Consider the following 18,668-nt stretch of genomic DNA (forward strand, 5'->3'; position numbering starts at 1 on the left):
CTTCCTGTATTCTTGCTGATGTGATCTGTGTTATCTCTGTAATACATATCTCAGAGATGGCCCAGGTTAATGCTGTCAGAGAAGACCATTCCTCTTGCATCTTCTACTCCTGCACCCTCTCCAAGTACATTGGCAGGTGAAAGAAAGTTCAGTCATTCAACTTTGAAAACTGGTGGTTAGAACTCGTATTATAGAGAAAGAAAATCTGTATTCAGGCCACAATACAGCTGATATTCTTCTGATGGTGGATACAGAACAGACATCCATTTCTTTCTTGGCTACCTGCATAATATTTCACGTTGTTAACAATAAGAACTACTGGTTTAGATGACCTTTTCCTAGTTGTTTTTTTTCCCCCACTTGACAAGTCCTACAGGTAAATTCTATGTAAAAATTAAAAGCAGTGTGAATCTAGTTGTTGAACCAATCACACACTTTATCAGCAATGCCTCTTAAGTGTGTTGGGTCTCTGCATTGCAAGGCCCATGGAGTAGTCCAGAACTTGGACAGGAACAGATCTCAGTGGGGGAAAATGACAGTTGCTTGAAGCAGAGTAAGAAGATGGAGTTAGTAAGCAGAAGATAGTGTTTAGATGAGTTTCCCTTGGTGAAACAGTTAAAATAGTCTGGTTTGGCTGAAGGTGGGCCTCCATGTGGGGACAGTCCAGCCTCTGGTTGAGGAGTTCTCTTGGATTACTGTCTGATTGCAGGCTCCTGCATAACAGCATCCACGAGTAATGCTTTGGCCTCAGAAACAGTCCTGTCCTGGCAGATGGTGATCTGGACTTATGTACTTGTGCCTTCAACACTCTTTGGCTGGATTATAACAATGTGAGACACCTGGGTATGAAGCCTTTAGTGTTTAGAAAAATAGTTCATGCAGATTATTGCAGCATATGCTTGTGGTAAATTCTGTTACTAGGAAAACATGAGGCTTGCCCTTTGTTTTCTGTCCCTGGTTAGCATATAGTTTTTGAATTACTTTTAAGATATTGGCCCTTATCTTTTAAGTAATACATATTCTGTTCTTAGTAGTGGCCCAGAATGAAACTGGAAAAGAATGTTGCCCTTAAATGAAGTGATCTTCTCAAGGATTGTAAGATTCCTTAAGAGTGTATTCTAATTTCAGGTTAACACCTAGAAAATTTTACAAGCATTGTTTTCCTATTTTTTACTATTGCTGTATTACTTCTCCTATGACCTTGGTTTCTCTAAAATAACAGTAAATTTCTGCTGAAGCAAGACATTCTATAGCCTGCAAGTCTCTTGCCCTTCCTGATGAGAACAAGTGTGGTGGATGAGCAGCATAGTTACTACAGTGGAAGAAAGATACAGTATAGTCTGAGTAGCTGTAGAATTGTAGAGTCCTGAAGGTAATTGTGACTGGTATTTCAGAGGTAGTAACACTCTTCCATCTCAAGCAAGCACAAAACACAAAAGTGTAAGGAGTGTGGGCTGTTTGCTAGTATTGTACTTCTGATCTGTTACTATCCTGACATCCAGAGGCTATTGATAGAAGCTCTAGAAATAGCTTGGATTTTCCATTTGCAGGCTTGCACTTAGCATGAGGCTGGTCAGACCAGCTCTGGGTGAATGTATTAAGCATTGGATTGTGTTATTTAAAGCTTGGACTTTTTTGATAATAGATATGAGTAATTTAATGTTTTGGAGGTTTTTGGTGCATTGCTGAAGTTGCCCGTGATGTCCTTCAAGATGATAGCATCTTAGTAAAAGAGAAAGCTTAGGTACTGGGAGCTCTGCAACACAGTGAAATATCTTCTGAATAAACAATACCCATGGAAATGTAAAATTCTGAGCATGGGACTCAGACCACCTAATAATTAAGGATGGTCTCTGTAGAAGGAAGCTAATACAAGCATTTGAAGGTACAGAAATACTGTTTTAGAGTATTGTCTGTGTCTGCCAGGGCTTTCTGTTGTCATATTTGAGGATGAAAAATTAAAAGCATAAGTTGAAAAGCATGGTGAACCTAATTTCACTCTGCTTGGAAGTACCCAGGGAGACTTGAAATGGCTCTCTGATTGTGCTCATTGTCCTCCAGGATCTTGCTGAAAGTATATTTCAACAAATCCTTCTAATATGCTGCCAGTAAATGATTGTTAAGGTGGAGATTATGAAATCATAAATAAGAACAAAATATACGACAGGTCTTTTGTCACTGTTTTCAAAACAGAAGTGCTAAATCCAGGAAACTTACAGTTAAACTGAAAAGAAATTCCAATACTTTAAGTTGAGCAAGTATGTGGAAAGAGGATCCAAACTTACAAATGCATTTGTTGCCAGCTGTTCTGACTTCATATGTAGTTAAAGCTGAGAAAAATATAGTGCAAAATATTTTTCACTCTTTTAACCTTGCCACTTAAAATTAGTTATATTTTGGGGGGTTTGTTTTCCCCCTGCTTCCACATGTGTATTTAAGGATAAGTTTAAGAATTTTCATGGATTTGCTGGTATAGTTCTTATGGCAGCAGGTATTTCTCAAAATGGCTACCAAGTGAGGGCAGTAGTGGCATTGTTTTAACTGACAAATATGGGTTTTGGTTTTTTTGGCAGTTCCTTTCAAAGGAAGGATTATGTTGTTGGTTTTTTTGGCACGTGACTTCTTAGGTGCCTTTGTATAGTTCGGCTTCTTCTGAACTATGGGAAATAATAGGGGAAGGGTGAAGAGCGATGACTATTAATGAAAAAATTAGAGATGCATTCTTTTCTGAACATTATTTCATTGCATAACCAGATGATCCAACTTCCTCTCCCTCTTCCATTTTTCCTGAATTCCTTTTTCCTGCATTGAAGCTTCCCCCATATCTACTTCCCTTTTTACACAGCCAACCCTGCTGTCCTTGGTATATACTTTTCCTCTTGCTGGGTCTTCTTTGGATAGCAATGTCTCTTTTGAGACATTGGCATCTTAAGCTCTTGTGGTACAGGAAGATTGTCAGAGTGAAGGTGTTCTTTCTCTTGTTGATTTTTTTTGTTGTTGTTTGGGGATTTTTTGAACTGGAACATGCTTACTTTTACAAGCTATGGTGGTTACCAATGGCTCATACTGGTCATTCTACCTACCAGATGCTCTGGACTCTGCCCTCAATTTTTAAAAATTTCTTTTTCTCCAAAACCTGAGGTTTAAAATGTGTTGAATCAAGATGATATGCAGTGTAAGAAAATGTTTGCAGTTGGGCTAGATTACTATTGTAGGTCCTTTCCAACTGCAACTGTTCTATTACATTATATTCATATTCTATTACATTATTTTTTGCTTGATGTGTTTTTAAGGATAAACTGTATTTTGCATTTGGTGAAGTTTCATTACATGCATTCTCTCCCTAGGTGTTGCTGTTGAATGGTCTGTGTGGTAGTCTGTGATTTGTAGTGACATGCTTGCTAGAATGCCACTTGTCCAACTGTGAATTTTTATTCCTCTCTACAGATTTGCAACAGTGAGGTATGACCAGGCATCCAAGAACATTAAAAACCAGTTCATGCATCTGACCAACTACAGTGTCAACAAGAAGAGTGGAGATTATGTCAGGTACTTGGCTGGAAAATGGAACTTTTTCTTTAGAGGTTGGGCCAATTTGCCTATGTTGGTATAATGCTGATGCATAGAGGTAGGCCAGTGGTGTCAATCTCCTTCTTTTTATCTATTTTTAGCTGTGATGATCCTGAAGTAGAGGATTATGGGAACAAGTGGAGCATGAGTGCAATGCTGAGGTACTTAAAACAAGAGGGGAGAGACACTGCAGGTCAGTAAAAATCTTGTTCTTTCATTTGTTTGTTGGATCTTGATCATCTCACTAGTGTGAATTTGAAGAAGTCAGGGAAGAGCCCCAGTGAGTCCCATTTAGCACCAGAGCAGGGTGGAGGGAAGCATTGTTCCTTATTCACTAGAGCTGTGCATTTATTCCCTCTCCCTAGAGATAAGGCCTATCCCCTTCCTTTTTGCAACTAGTATTCTGACACTTTCTCAGGTTATGTTTCTTGATATTTTACCTACATTTCCCATTTCTTAAGGTCATTCCATTCCTTCTAAAAGCTTCCCTCCCTCTACTGCTCCCATGGCCTGTTCAGTCTGATGAGTGACCAACCTCTGGACAACTGTGCCAATTTGAATGACTCTTGGATGTGGTGTCATCTTTCCATGGCTCAGGTTTTTGCTGAGTGTTTTCATTTAGTTTGTGTTTCATATAAAATAGCTCCCTCTTCCACACCTTTGCCAGGTCTGCTGGGAGTAACTGCATCTGCAGAGCAGAATCCGGGTATATCCTTTAAGGGATAATTTACCTGTGATACTGAGACATCAGTAAAATTACTGACAGCAGCTATGGCCCATATTGCAAATGTTGCCAAGGAACACTCAAATGTTGGAGAAAGGGGTTTGAATCTGGCTTTCAGATGGAAGTAGACTTATTTTCCATCATGTGTGTGCATGGCTGTTCAGTCCCTTGCATCATATGTGTTCAGCAAGCTGTTAATATGTAGTTATTCATATGGATACAACTCTACACCTCACCCCAACCACAACTATAAAGTGTACACTCTTAATAATTAAGTAAACTACTGAGCAATGCAAAGCAGATTTCTTTAACTATCCATTACAAGACTTCTTGCACCTTTCTCTAATGCATCTGGTTCTGGTCATAGGGAGGCAGAATGCTGGCTGGAAAGTGCTCACCTTGTCTGGACTGGCAGGGTTTTTGAGCTCTGGGTTGTTTATGTGTGCTGGGATGTTTCCATGATGTGTTGGTTTCACTTAGTTGTTTTCTGGTACAGAAGTTCACATCTGAATTTGCTTGCATGCTCTTTCTGTAATTGTTCAGGTCCCTGCATGTCATCATCTGAGCATGAGAAATAGTAATTGTAGACCTAAAGTAAACTTCTCTAGTCAAGTGGTTTCTAGAAGGTACTCTTTGAAGCAGGGATTGCCAGATATCTGTGTGGATTTGCTTGTGCTGCCTTTGAAGGGTGGGGAAGGCTGTCCTTTCGTCCTTACTAACTTCTGAGACTATGACTCCAATATTTGTTCATTTCTCACTTCTCTATTGCTTGTGCTTGAAAACAAAACTAGTGTGTTCTTTCTATAGCGTGACTCATCCCAAGTCCAGTGCAGAATCCAGGTCTATGTCTAATGTGCATCTTTTCTTGCTTTTTGCTTCTTCTGTCTGCTTCGACTCCTGTTCCTGAGTTCTGTTCACAGGCTCATGCAGGAGCTGAAGAGCACTTTATTACTGTGGGTTATCTATAGGTCAGCAGGACCAGTCATACAATTTTGAAAAGACTTATGAATTTTTGTATGGGAACAGCTGCTTTAGAGGAAGGTGCCGTGTCACAGAACAGTTCTCTCATAAAAGTTCACGAGAAAAATTCTTGTATCTTGGTGCTATGGCTTATTCTCTGTAGTTTGAAGGCTTATATCACTAACCCACTCTTTTATTAACTCTTGTTTAATCCTTCGTAGTACTCTGAGTGGGCAGTGGTCAGACTCCAGCTGACTTGTGCTGATGTGTTTGCCATATGTTTCTGCTTACCTGCACTGTACATATACTCGTATTTATCATTCTCACATACTCTTTTTTTTTTTTTTTTTTTTGCAATAGGATACTTATGCATGTCTCTATAAACTTAGGCTTGCATGGATTTTCAGGCATCATTGCTTTGGCATCCATAGGGTCTCATGTGCTTTGATTCACAAAGGTGTATCTCCATATGCATATTCTCACACCATTCTGGATATTATGTGTTACCTCACAATCTACTTTTTTCCTTTTTCCTCCTCTTCCCCTCCCCTCCTTGCAGCACTCATGGCCAGCGTGGAGGACCTGATTATCAAGACTCTAGTTTCTGCTGAGATGTCCATTGCCTCAGCTTGTAAAAGTTTTCTTTCACATCGTGGCAGCTGCTTCGGTAAGACACTGGGGACATCTTTGTTGTTTGCCTGTTGAGTACAGTTTGGAACTTCCAGCTTTGTCACGCTGCAGAGATATGAGCATTCCCTAGTGCAAGGGAGATGGACACTATTTTGGCGGTTTTAGTTAGGTTTTTTTCCTCAGCATAAACATCGGTGAGGGCAGGGGGCATCGAATCTTAGTTGACCCTGTGTCACTGATGAGAGTCTCGTGCAAGAAAATGAAAATAGGATGACGAAAAGGGGCTTGAGAAAGAACTCGGGGAAGTGCTGGAAAGTTGGTGATTTAGCTGTGGGTGCTTAAACACGTTTTTAGAGCATTTGCTATTTCCTCTTGAGCCATGTAGCAGCGTAGTTTTGCATTTCGGTGCGTGCGCGTGTGCGGCAGTGCCCGGCGCGCCGGCGGCGGATGGGCTGTGCTGCGGCGGGAGCGCCGCGCGGGGGCGGCCGAGGCCGCTCCTGGCAGGAGCCGCACGCGCAGCTATGTGCTGGCAAAGGGATTGCGGAGCTCGCTGCCAGCGCACGCTGGGACCAGCTCCAGAAAGCAGCGGCTGGTACCACAGTGTGCCTTCTCCCGCTTTCCAGTGGCTGCTTCCCAACCTTCCCTAAAGAGGCCTCCTCCTGCTCCTAGCCGTCCTTCACTCATGTGGATGTGTGGACGAAGATGAAGTCTCAGTCAGCCGAGAGTCAGTCTAGAAGGCCGAGCTTGGCTTAGGCTATCCCGTGTTTAGGTATTGGAACTTGTACTTGAGCTAGTGTGACAGGTCAAATCCATTTATGTGATCCCTGAGTTGCACTTAGATATTGACAATTCTGCAGCTTTCAATGCTCCAGCGTAAATGTATCTTTGGATATTTGGGGGTGATAAGACAGTCAGGAATCAAGGAGCCATGACTTATAGGTTGCTTAGTTACCTCCCAGAATTAGCTGCCTCTCCCACCATAGTTTCTCCTGACTGACTCTGATGCCTTTGTTTGAAGTTGAAGGACCTGGTCCTATATGGGGATTTATGAGTTAGGTAACAGTCTCAGTGAAATGGTGCTTTATTGGCTAGTTGGAAAAAAGATACATCAGAACCACTTTAGCTGCCTCTTTTTTGGCTTCTCCCTTTTCCTTCCTCAGTTGTGTCTTTAGAGTTGTGTATATGAAAACTAATGTTCCTTGTGTACTTTCTGCTGGGCCTGGCTCTGAGGTTATCCCACTTCCTGCTGCCTCCCCAGGGCTGCACTAACCACCCTCTCATGCTCCCCCACAAATAAACTGTTTTGTTCCGTTTATTTCAGTGTAAACATAAATTAAGAGCTTCCCAGGAAAGAAAGCTTAAGTAGGAGCCATACTGCTTCCCTAGGGAGACTTAGGCATTTCCAGAGCTCAGTACTCCCTGCCACCTTCCCCCACAATTAAGTGGTGGTCCTTGTCTCAAGGATTTGAGCTTCCATCATGCTGTGTGGTTAATTTGTCATCTGTGTGTCTTGTTCTGACACTTTTTGGTTGTGCAACTTTTAGCCTTGTTGTAAATACTCAGTTTTTCTAGCTGGAAGTGTTCATAGTGGTTCAGTGCATAGCTGTTAGCATGAAGGAGAAAACTGGGAATGAAGATTTCAAGGCAGCATGTAGAGTCTTAGACAAGAGCCTTTTTTTTTCCTGTTCTGAGCTGTGAACAATGAAACTGAATGTGTGTCCTGGGAGGGCTGATCATGTGAAAAAGTATCTCAGATTTCAGAAACCTTTATCTGAAATTCAGATGCAGAGATGGGTATTGTTTGGAAAACTGCTAAGAAATGTAACTAAGTTGTGTTCCACTCTAGTGCTTGTAATGCTGTTATAGGGAATAGTACTCCTGTACAGTTGCCATTTTCTTCCTAAAAACTAAATCACAAGTACTTATTTGTCCAGATGAGGTTGCCCACTTTATTTCTCTAATAGTTTAGTACTGCAGTGCTCTTTCAGTTCTTTCACAAGTAAGTATATGTAATATACTTGGTTCCTGGATTTAAAGGAAGAAAATATATTCATGGCTTCTTCATTTTCTAAGACGGGCGAGAAAGGCTGATTCCTGCTACCAATGCATGCCTAGAAAGAGAGAGTGCTAGGTCAGGATGGTCCTTTTTCTAATGTCAAAAAGGAGTGCTGGTGACAGTTAATGTGGAGAGTGTAGTGAGTTCCATTTTGGCCATGTAATGGGGGCTATTTACTGCATTCTAATAATAATCAGTTTTCAAAGGACTTGGAATGCTCAGTTTTGTTCCTCTGAAGTGCATCACAGAAGCACTGCAAGTACTACATGATTTTGTTGCCTTGTTCATGCACTGTTATTAATGAAGTGATCCCAGACCTATTTTGTTCTTTGTAATTAGCTAATAATTCCTTATGTAAAATTAAGCTCCCAGTAAAAATTGCTGTAACCAGTAAGTAACTCCATAGGAGGGCATGCTACAACTCTCCAGATCACTACACTGTTCTGAAGCTGGTCATCAGCTGAGTCAATGGTTACCTCTGGAGCCTTCTTTAAGAGGACAACAGATTTTGCACTTATTTGGGGGATGTGGGATCTCAGTGTGGGAACAGGAGGTACAATAGGGCTGCATATGCCCAAGCTGATTAGACTGCATTTTTCTCCCTCCTGAAGTAAGCACTTCTGGGAAGCTACAAAAGGCAGTAAGGCCTGCTTTCAGGCAGAATGAAGAATCTCCCTGTGGGGTGGTTTAGTAGGGTATGAAATGAAGGCAGCTGGGTGCAGCAGGTACTTTTGCCAGCAGCCAGTGTTAGCACCATTTTCTGTGCTCACTGAAATGTGAGCTTAAAGAAGCAACATTGAAGTCTTCTTGTTTCACTTGCATTCTAGTAAACCCAGCTGTGACACTGTTGAGCTTGAGGGCAGTGGATAGGGATGTGCTGATCACCTCTCTGTGGTGACCACTGATAGGATATAAGGAAATGGAATGAAGCTGCATCAGGAGAAAATCAGGTGGGACGTTAGGAAAAGATTCTCTACAGACATCAGTCACTGGAACAGGCTTCCCAGGAAAGTGAGCCCTGCACAAATCCTGTCAGAATTCAAGGAGCATCTGGATGATCCCTTAGGCCATATGATTTAGTCTAAGGTGGTCGTGTGAGGAGCGGGAGTTGGACTCGGTGATCCTTGTGTTCCTTCCAATTCAAGTTATTCTGACTCCATGTAGGTACCTTGAAATTAATCCACTTTTGAAGACTTTTATTGAGGACATGAGTAATTGTCCTTCAGGCTTCAGTAGAAGTAAAGAAGGTTCTCTGCAGAGAAGTGTTCTTAGGAATGATGGGCTTTTTCTGCTTACCTGGAATACAGAAAGTGCCTCAGAGGAAGGCAGTCACACATTTGACTGAGCTAGCATGACAAACTCTGGCTGGTGCAAGCTGCATCTCATGAAGTAGGCAAGAAAACCAACACGTGGAATAATTTTGCCCCCTCTTGTTGTGTCCTTTCTGTAATAACGTAGAGATAAAGCCTTTCTCTATTAAACTAAAGTTCTCTTTAAAAGGGAATTAAACCTTAATAAAAGAACAGAAAGAGCAGGAAGGAAAAATGATTGACAAATTTCAGTGGCAAAATTTCCTTGTGTTAGAAATGCCTGTAAAAATACAGCTACATAAAACCAGGAGATGGGTTTTTATTGCAATATCAAAAGAGTTACAGGCTGTGCAATTTTTTTCCCATTGTTTGTGTCCCTTCATGACTTCAGGTTGTCTCCATTGAATTGTAGAGTATATACTCTACAGTAAAGCTTATTTGTCTCCAGGGAACAAGCTGAAAAGAAAGACCAGAAGTACCATGACCCTTTAAGAACCAAGCTTATTCATGCTATGCAAAATAATGAGAAATTTGTTTATGCTACTGTGCTATCACTTGTGACTTAGTTTCTATACTTAGAAAGAGTAACAAATTCTTTGGCGATATTTTATAAAAGGGAGTGCCAGTGCAGTCTTGGGGAGAATTATAAAATAAACTTGGAATACATGGGATTTAACCCGAACCAAAAAACCTGAGACTATCTCTCTAGCCTTTGTTTTAGTCTTAGATAATGTCATTGGGAAAAGAATCTCTGGCTGAAGTGTTGCTGTTAGACTGCATTCTGAAGCTAGGCCTTCTTTTGGGAGAATGGGAAGCTCAGTCAGCACTGACTTCTCTATGGGGATTAGAGGAAGAAGAGCCAGGCTGTTCCTGTGGAGTCTTGGAAACAGTTAGTTAGTACCTCCTGATATAATTCCAGTCTTTAGCAAACTGCAGGGGTGAACATGATTTTGTAGATTCTAGTAGCAAGAGAAAGCCCTATAGTAACTTGTTGTCTTAGTTTCTTATGTTCTTCCTTAGTAACAGTAGTGCACTACGTGGCTTGTCCTGAACCTACAATTGGCACAGTGTGAGGCATGTTTTGCTCTTTCAGTTGTTCTCTTTACTCTCTCTGCAGAGGGGAATGGCAGCCTTGCTGAAGTTGGTAATTGCAGAGGATATACTTTCGATTATCTTATGCTCGTGTGACTCGACATCTTTGTCCTGCCTATGTATTTATTTTTTCAAGGAGCAGTGGAGTTTCACAGTTGAAAGGGTACTATGACTACTGGGTTTTATCTAGGAAGTACATTTTCCAAATGTGAAAGAAGGCCAGCAAGGTATTTCTGGGTAAACTTCTGACTGTTGAGCAGATCTTTGTGCTAGGCTCTGTGTGGAATTTGTGAGGCTTGATTCAGTTGCCAGAACGTGGATTACTACATAGCCCCTGATGCCCTGAGGTAGAAGAGACATCTTTCTAGGGCTTGTAGATATGGCTCAGAATATGTGGAACTTGAGGCATTATGCAGCAGCAGTGGAGACCTCCTAGGAGACCCTAAGTCATTGTAAGTGGCTTTAGAATCTGTGTTTAACAATGGAATTGAGTCAACAGGGATACCCTGAAGAACTTACTGTCCTAATAAATAAGGCAGACACAAAGGAAAGGAATGTCAAGCTCCAGCAGCATGGTTAGAGCTAGTTGAGGTCGAAAGGTTTCCCATGTGTATTTGAAAAAGTGGGCAGAATGAGTAACTGGGCGGGAAGGACGGAGCTCTAAAAGAGCAAGCAATTTGCAAGAGAGTTGTGTGGGAGAGGAGGACAAAGTCAGAGGAGCCAAATTACTAGGAAAGGGTCTCTGAGGGGACAAGGAAGGGAATGGCCAACAGCAAAAGAAGCAGGAGCTAGTCAAAACAAAATGCTCTGCTTCATGACTGGACTAGGAGGTTACAGACCAGCAGCTGCTGTAGGCCCACTCATTGCTTCTCTGCCTTGGACATGAGCTGCTGAGTTTTCTATGCTTTTAATAGTCATGGGTCTTCCCCAGATCTGAGATTGTGTTTTGAAATAATGTATTAAAATCATCAGAAGTTTCTCCACACCTTCTCCTTTTCCCTCTACTGCAGCCATTCCTGTCTGGGGTGCAAGAGAGCAAAATATAAATTCAGCCTCATTTCTTTGGAGTGAGCCAACTCTTTAACTCTCTGCTGTTTTGTTTCCCATTCAATGTCTGGCTACAGACTAGAAGAGTGAGCAGGCAATGCTCACTCTTCTGCCATTTCCTCCCTTCCAAGCTTCCTCCATGCCCCAGCTCATTAACTTCCCATTATAAGCTACATGAACTTTTGCACAGCTGTCTGCATAGGAGGATCTTGTCAAGTGGTCCAGCTCCCCAGAGCCAGCATCAATGTCAGGCGACAAAAGGCCAAGGCCAGAATTCAAGGACAGGAACATGGCAAAGAAGTTCTCCTGATCTAATTTCAGGCACTAGGGAGCTGGTTAATTCCATGAAAATCCTTCTCTGCCAGTACCCTGTTTTGTGGTGTTTAAAAAAATTGTTTAAGTTGCTCTGATGATTATTAAGTCTATTTCTTAATACTGGAAGAAGAGTTGCATTAATGCCAACTTCTGATTTACTGTTATCTTGTGTAGCATCCTTCTTGCAACTCTTTCCGAACTAGAGAAAATGTGTATAGAGAGTGGAATAGTAAAATCAGATTTGGAATGGGAAGCTGGCTTCAATCTGACCTGTGTAGAGCAGGACACATCTAGCAGATGTAATACGTTATGAATGTTTTAGAAACTAAAGAAAAAAATATTTCTGTTGTGGTTTGCTGCAAAGTGGCAAGCTGTCAATAAGCTAAACAATTATGGGAGGTTGTCCATGTAGATGGAGTTGCTGAGGAGGAGTCTGCTGTAACCCCACAGGGATATTGCAGAAAACATACAGGAATAATTGAAAAGAAGCTGATGCTTATAAGAAGCAACATTTTCTCTAGCTGACTGGAACAATGAATTAAAAAGTGGAAAGGAGAATGAAGTTTTATTGTTTTCAGGATCCAGTGGAAGAAGTAGATTGAATCTGCTATGCTTGTGTCAGTTCTATGCAAAAGCAAAGAGTTCTATGTGAAATACAGCTTGTGGGCACTAAGAGTTTTAAAATTTTCTATGTAGTACTTTGCTAATATTTTTGTTCCCCTCTTTCCCCCACAGGCAGAATATATTTAAGTTTGATTCTGAGAAAGTGAAAATTGCCACTTGAAGAATGTTATTATTTGTTCATCCCTAGAGAGTTTACTGGCTTTAACATAGATAATTTAGATAGAAATGATTTAGTAGAGACTAATGTTGCACCTTGCCTGAATGCTTAAAGAGGCAGTAAGGTGAACTTAGTGTCTGCTGTGTTTTCAGAGCTGTATGGTTTTGATGTCCTTATTGATGACACTCTGAAACCCTGGCTGTTGGAAGTGAATCTGTCCCCATCATTGGCCTGGTAAGTGGTTCCCAGTTTACCATGAGGTAGTGGCTGTTGCTGGAGATGGTTGTTCTTGAAACTTGTGGTCCTAGGAAATCCATGACTTCATGATGCCTGCAGATTTTGTTCCACAGCTAATTGATTGGCAGAGAGGATACTCATTTACTTTTTTCCTTTAGATAAACAAACTTATTGCAGCAATAGGTTTTGAAAGAGCCCAGTTGGGATTCCACTTACTTTTTAATTATTTCTCTTCCATCATCATTGTTAATGCTTCATAATCTCTCATCATAGATAAAAATTTTGGAGCTCTGTCAGATTATTGTGCTGGATTTCAATCTTCTTTGCTGATGGAAGCTTTTAAGATTTTGGAGCTCAAGCAGAGTTCAATCAGTTGCCCTTTACTTGAGCATGTAGAGGGGTTCTTGGGCTCAGTCTAGTACTCTTAAACAGAAAAATGCTAAAGAGTAAGTGTTGCCTTGGCCCTTATGCTGACCCTCATGCTCTGATGGAATTTGAGGACTTATTTTTGTAGGTCTCTCAGCTATGATTTTATGTGGAAGAGGCATAGTTAAGTGTGGTTTTTAAGAATTCTACAACATAAACTTTTATCTATTTCATGAAATGTAGCATACATACTTTCAAATAAAATGTTTCTAGCCCTAAGGAGAGTTTAAACAAAGCTGTATGTGTCTGCATTAGAGCACTAAAAGCTTTGGAAAAAGGATAAACAGATCAATCTATTGCTCTCTGATCTTCACCTGTGTATGTGAAAATCAACTAATTTTCTTCTTGTTTTTGCCCATTTTAAGAAGGCAAAGAAGTTATATTGGGAGAAACATTGAATAATGATGCATTCCTCTCATTTAATGCCAGACAAATAATTCCTCTTATCCTCTGTTGCATGTGGGGACAGTGATGCTCCTTTGGACCTGAAGATCAAAGCTAGCATGCTGTCAGATATGTTCACTCTTGTAGGTGAGTGAAACAAACAAAAAAATCCTTCAATCTTTCCCTCATTTAAAACCAGTAAAAGGTAGATTTATGAGCTGCATGTTACTGGATGAGTATAATAGAGGTAAACCCTAGTTTAAGGAGAGCAGCTACATTTAGCATTGAAAAGTGATATATGGACATTTCAACTTTAGAATAATTGTCTGTGATGCTTAGGTAGTTTTAAGGGTTCCTAATTTGATATTTGAATAACTGTTCTCTTTAGCTTTCAGAGTTAGTATTAATGCATTTTTTAGGTTGAATTGTGTGGGTTATGGTTGGGTTACTAAAATTGGAGTACTGTCTAGAGCACTGTGTCCTTTGCATTTCTATTTAGTTGCTTGATGCAATTTGCCTCAAGAGTGAAAGAAAGAGAATTGTCATCAGGTACCTTGCTCAACTGTTTAAAAAACCAAGTCTGTCTCTATGCTGCTTTTCAGTAACCCATTTATTGATTTAACTTGGTCTTGAAGTTTTTATTCAAAGAAATGTAATGCAATTACAGTTTAGGATTAAACAAAGCAAGGTATAAAAAAGAAAGACATCGTTATTGGTCCTTGGGCAGGGACAAGAAAGTCATGTATAGACTAAGAGTATAAATAGGAATGGTAGATTTATATTTCAGGGTTTGTCTTAAAGCTCTCATGTGGCTCTTGGTGTCCGTAGGCTTTGTATGCCGGGATCCAGGCCAGCGATCAGGCCGGGCCATTTGTCATTCATCTGAATCTGTCAGAAGAAATCCATACCAGAAGCTGCAGGTAAGTGACTTCTACAAGCCCTGTCTGAGGAGTATAGGAGAAAGTCATTCTCACAGAATTTGACTCACAGGTGTGAGGGGCAGTGAGCGGGATTATCTGAATTTCTAGCATAACTACAGAGGATGAAATTTGTAACTGTGGGGGTGGTGAGGCACTGAAATATGTCCAGAGAGTTTGTGGATTCTGTATCCCTGGAGGTGTTCAAGACCAGGCTGGATGAGGCTTTGAGCACCTTGGTCTAGTGGAAGCTTCCCTGCCCATGGCAGGGGAGTTAGATCTAGATGACCTTTAAGGTCTTTCCAACCCAAACCAATCTGTGGTTTTCAGAGACTTGGGGGATAGATACACCTGAGTTCTGGGCTGTTCAGCCAATTTGATTTTGTTGTGGACAGCAAGCTTCCAGAAACCTAGAGCTTTATGAATGTCTCCAAGACCTCCTTCTAGGTGAACAATTTTTTGGATTTGGAGTTTAAGGCTTCTTTGCCATTCTCTTTTGGAATCTCTCTTTCCCATGGATCATTGGATTGAGGCCTCACATGGCTTGCTATGACTGCCCCTTGCATTTTCTGTTGAGGTGGTGCTTTCTCAGCACTGTAATGTTGAAGGGCAGTTGTTCTCTTTTTGTCTATGAAACAGATTCCATAAATATCTGTGGAAATGGAGCATTCACAAAAGGCAGGGAGATCTGTTATGTCACTTGGACTTTCAACTCATTTCTCCTGAGGCAAATAGGCAGACGATGTTCTCTGACATCTCTGCAGCTGGTGGTGCTGTGATGGACATGCAACATGGCTGTGTAGCTCAAATTAGGAAATGACATTAGGAGCATTTTTGTTCAGTGACAGTGTGTCAAAACACTGTCCATTTTGGTATAGAGAAAACTCACAGAAATTGCAGTATTTTGTCTCTTGTAAAACTCAGAATCTTTAGTCACTGTGAGAGAGGTGAATAGCTGGTAGAATGGGTTTTGAATATCTTCAGGATGCACGTGCGAGTCTGAAACTTCTAAGACAAATATAATACTGCTTTAAATACAGATTCCTCTGACTGTATAGGTGCTGTTTGTAGCAGACAAAAGGTGCATCAGATAAATTAGGAACCATTCCAAAAAAAGTACTCTTCTTTCTTAGAATAATGTGATCAGGTCCTGATGATTTGAGAAAATTATACAAGACAGTCTCAGAAAATTATGCTGTTGTAAGGCATTGAATTTTAAGGAGTCTTTCAACTTTGTTTTACTAAACAAATACCCACAAAGAGATGTAAGGCTGGCCAGTTTTGAGAAGTACAAAAGTGCGAAGAGTTGTCTGACAGTGCATTGGTTATGAAACAATATTAGGGTGTTTCCCCTAACCTATGTTTAACAGGAGCAGGTTTCTAATACAATGATAAAGTTTTACAGCATTTTTTTCTTAAGTACCTAAGTGGAAATCACATGGCTAAATAAGTATTTAGATCTTTCTGTGGTCCCAGAATGTTTTAGCTTGTTCTTCGCTGAATACATTTTATCTCATATTTTTCCATATTTATCTCATATTTTCTCCAATTCTCTGTTGCAAATGGTATATGTAATATCTTTTGTTTATTCCTACTTCCTTCGTGATGTCTTAAGTTTTGATCATTCACATAGTTTCATAATTTAATAATTGTAAAAGTTGCTGCTTGGAAAAAAACTGTTGGTACCAGTGCTCTTGAGAGTTCTCTTAAAAAATTATCTTGAGATGGTTACTCTTTTTTTTTTTTGAGTTTCGCCAGAGTGGACTGCAGGTTTCTTGTGCAATTTCTTTGGTTTGACTCTTGGAGCATTTCACCCTCTAGGAAAATGAACAATTTAGCTGCTTCCTTTGTAACTTCTTGTTGATTTGGATTGGAGCTCTTTCAATTAATCGTAAGCAATGAAGAGACTTTGATCTGTTTTGAATAGAGCAACTGTAGAGAAGAATTTGTCAGTGGTACAGCTAGAAATAAGTCTCCCGAGAATCCTTTCTTTCACCATTATTCCTCATGGGTGTTGGAGAAGAGGAAGACAGCCTGAACACCACTGAAGGCAAGAAAAATCTAAATTCCAATGATTATTGTTTTCTTTTGAACCTGTCCCTGTCCTTAAACTGGTTTTATTTGTAGGCCTGATAACAGATAAGTAATACAGGGTACATCTTGACATTCTGATGTTTACACCTGTCTTAGAATGTTAAATAGTATCATGATTCTTCACAAGAACTGGAATATTGTTGAGATATGTAAATGAAATTACTTGCAAAATTAAGGGATTTTTACTTCCCTTCCCCAGTTCTATGAACAATTTTACTTGACAGCATCTGTTTCTCCTTGATGCATAGCTACTAAATATTTTTATATGGGTGAGTTATTTTACAAAAATATAAATTTTGGTCATTGCAGTTGAGTTGAGTGTGCTTTTGAAAACCATGTGTCCAGATGCATTCTGCATAGTTGAGCAAATCTGAGGTTAGAATGAGTGCTGTGTTTGGAATGGGGACAGGATACATTTGTGCAGGATATGAGGAAGATCAGAACGGAGATGATATAAGAGGTTAGCGTTATCTCTGGACTTCAGTTATTATAGAATCATAGAATGGTTTAGAATGGAAAGTACCTTAAAGATTATCAAATTCCAACCCCAATGTAATGGATGGGGACGCCCCCCATTAGACCAGGTTGTTCCAAGCCCTGTCCAGGTCTCCTTGAACAGTTCCAGGGTCGGGGCATCCATAGCATCTCTGACCAACATGTTCCAGTGCCTCACCACCCTTTGCTTATACTGTTTTATTTAAGGTACTTGCCACTACTCAACAACTTGGGCAGGGATCATAGGTTCTTGGAGAACATAAGATTTTTATTCTCTTTGTGTGTCTCTTACAGCGTTCTGTGTCTGCACAGTCACAAACAGCAAACAGCAGATCAGTAAGTACCCATCACCTGTATAAGGGCTACAGTTTCAAATGTTACTGTGTACAGTGGTTTTAGCATAATTAGTCCCCAAATATATTTTGTGGTTACAGTAGCCTGGGGCAAGGGTGGGGGGTTGAGAGAGAAGTCAACAGGAGGAGATGGCACCAGCGTGTTTCCATGTGGCAAAAGCAAATGTTGAAAAAAATATTTACGTCAGTTCTAGCTTAAAAAAATGTAGGTGAAGTGTGCTGAGAGTCAAGGTCAGGTGGATCAAATCTCTCAAAGTTTTAAGACTACAAGTCTGAATGATAAGGTAAGCACAGGATAATTTATGCAGACAAAATTCAGGTGGCCCTACAAGAGAAATAATAATTTTCTGTGAGACAGTCCTCTAAAAGACACTGCAAAAATTTCAGTGTGAACTGGGTCAAAATAGATGCAGAGAAAAGAAGGATTTCTTAAAGGTAATGGAAAAATATGGGTCTGTTGTTAGATTGAGACTGATCTACCTTTTTAAATGTTCCATTTGTCACTCCTCTTGCAAGCCATATAGACAAATCAATATGAATTTACAATTCTAAGCACCTGGCCATGTGGGGACATGTTAGGCATTATTTTGCTGCTGGGCTTCCTGCACTAATGTAGTGGGATTTTTTTTTTTTTTTTAAATGGTATTTTCCCATCAGGAAGGGAAGGTAGGACAGATGGAATAATCTTGAGAACCTAATTCAGTCTATTCACTGCTTTTTGTCATTCTGAGTAAGTTTAGCTGAGGCTCAGAGGAAAGAGTCTTACTGACTAAAAACGTTTTGTAGAGAATAAGAAGGATCTTTGTGCCAGCTGCTGTCAGTGCTTATTAAATTAGAATAATAATTTGGGAACCAAGCATACTTGCAGAATTTGGAGATATACCAGAGTGGTTGGATTTATCTATACTTTTATAGATAAGCTGGGTCAAAGAGGAAACAAGATCTTAGTGAAGTTGTAGACATTTCTGTGCTACAGCCAGATATTCCATAGTGAAATATGAAAAAAGACTGCTTGTGCAGAAGTCCAGCAAAGACACAGTTTTCTCTAGTGTTTTGATAGCAATGTAGTTTTGTTCTCAGGGAGGAGTCAGAGCTGCCAATACATAGACATACGTTTACTGTTTATAATCAATGAAATTATCTATGTTGTATTGAGACAATGGAGATGATGTAATTGAAGTGTTTCCTTAGTAAAGCAAATCATTTAATAGGATGAAAAATTTCCTGTAATACTCTCTCTGAGCAGCAGTTATCACATGATGATGGATTGTTATGGT

General features: G+C 40.3%; 1 protein-coding gene across 1 annotated transcript in view; it reads left to right on the top strand.

Annotated features, from left to right (window-relative positions):
* Window positions 1-18,668, top strand: part of TTLL5 (tubulin tyrosine ligase like 5) — a 118,909-nt gene that overhangs the window by 16,801 nt on the left and 83,440 nt on the right. The window contains exons 9-15 of the mRNA XM_062494308.1: window positions 3,448-3,549; window positions 3,672-3,763; window positions 5,814-5,921; window positions 12,638-12,719; window positions 13,618-13,679; window positions 14,361-14,452; window positions 17,333-17,374. Coding sequence (XP_062350292.1) covers window positions 3,448-3,549; window positions 3,672-3,763; window positions 5,814-5,921; window positions 12,638-12,719; window positions 13,618-13,679; window positions 14,361-14,452; window positions 17,333-17,374 — 580 coding nt within the window. The remainder of the gene's footprint in view (window positions 1-3,447; window positions 3,550-3,671; window positions 3,764-5,813; window positions 5,922-12,637; window positions 12,720-13,617; window positions 13,680-14,360; window positions 14,453-17,332; window positions 17,375-18,668) is intronic.

Source organism: Cinclus cinclus, chromosome 6 (genome assembly GCF_963662255.1).
Source record: "Cinclus cinclus chromosome 6, bCinCin1.1, whole genome shotgun sequence".
Taxonomy (NCBI): Eukaryota; Metazoa; Chordata; class Aves; order Passeriformes; family Cinclidae; genus Cinclus; species Cinclus cinclus.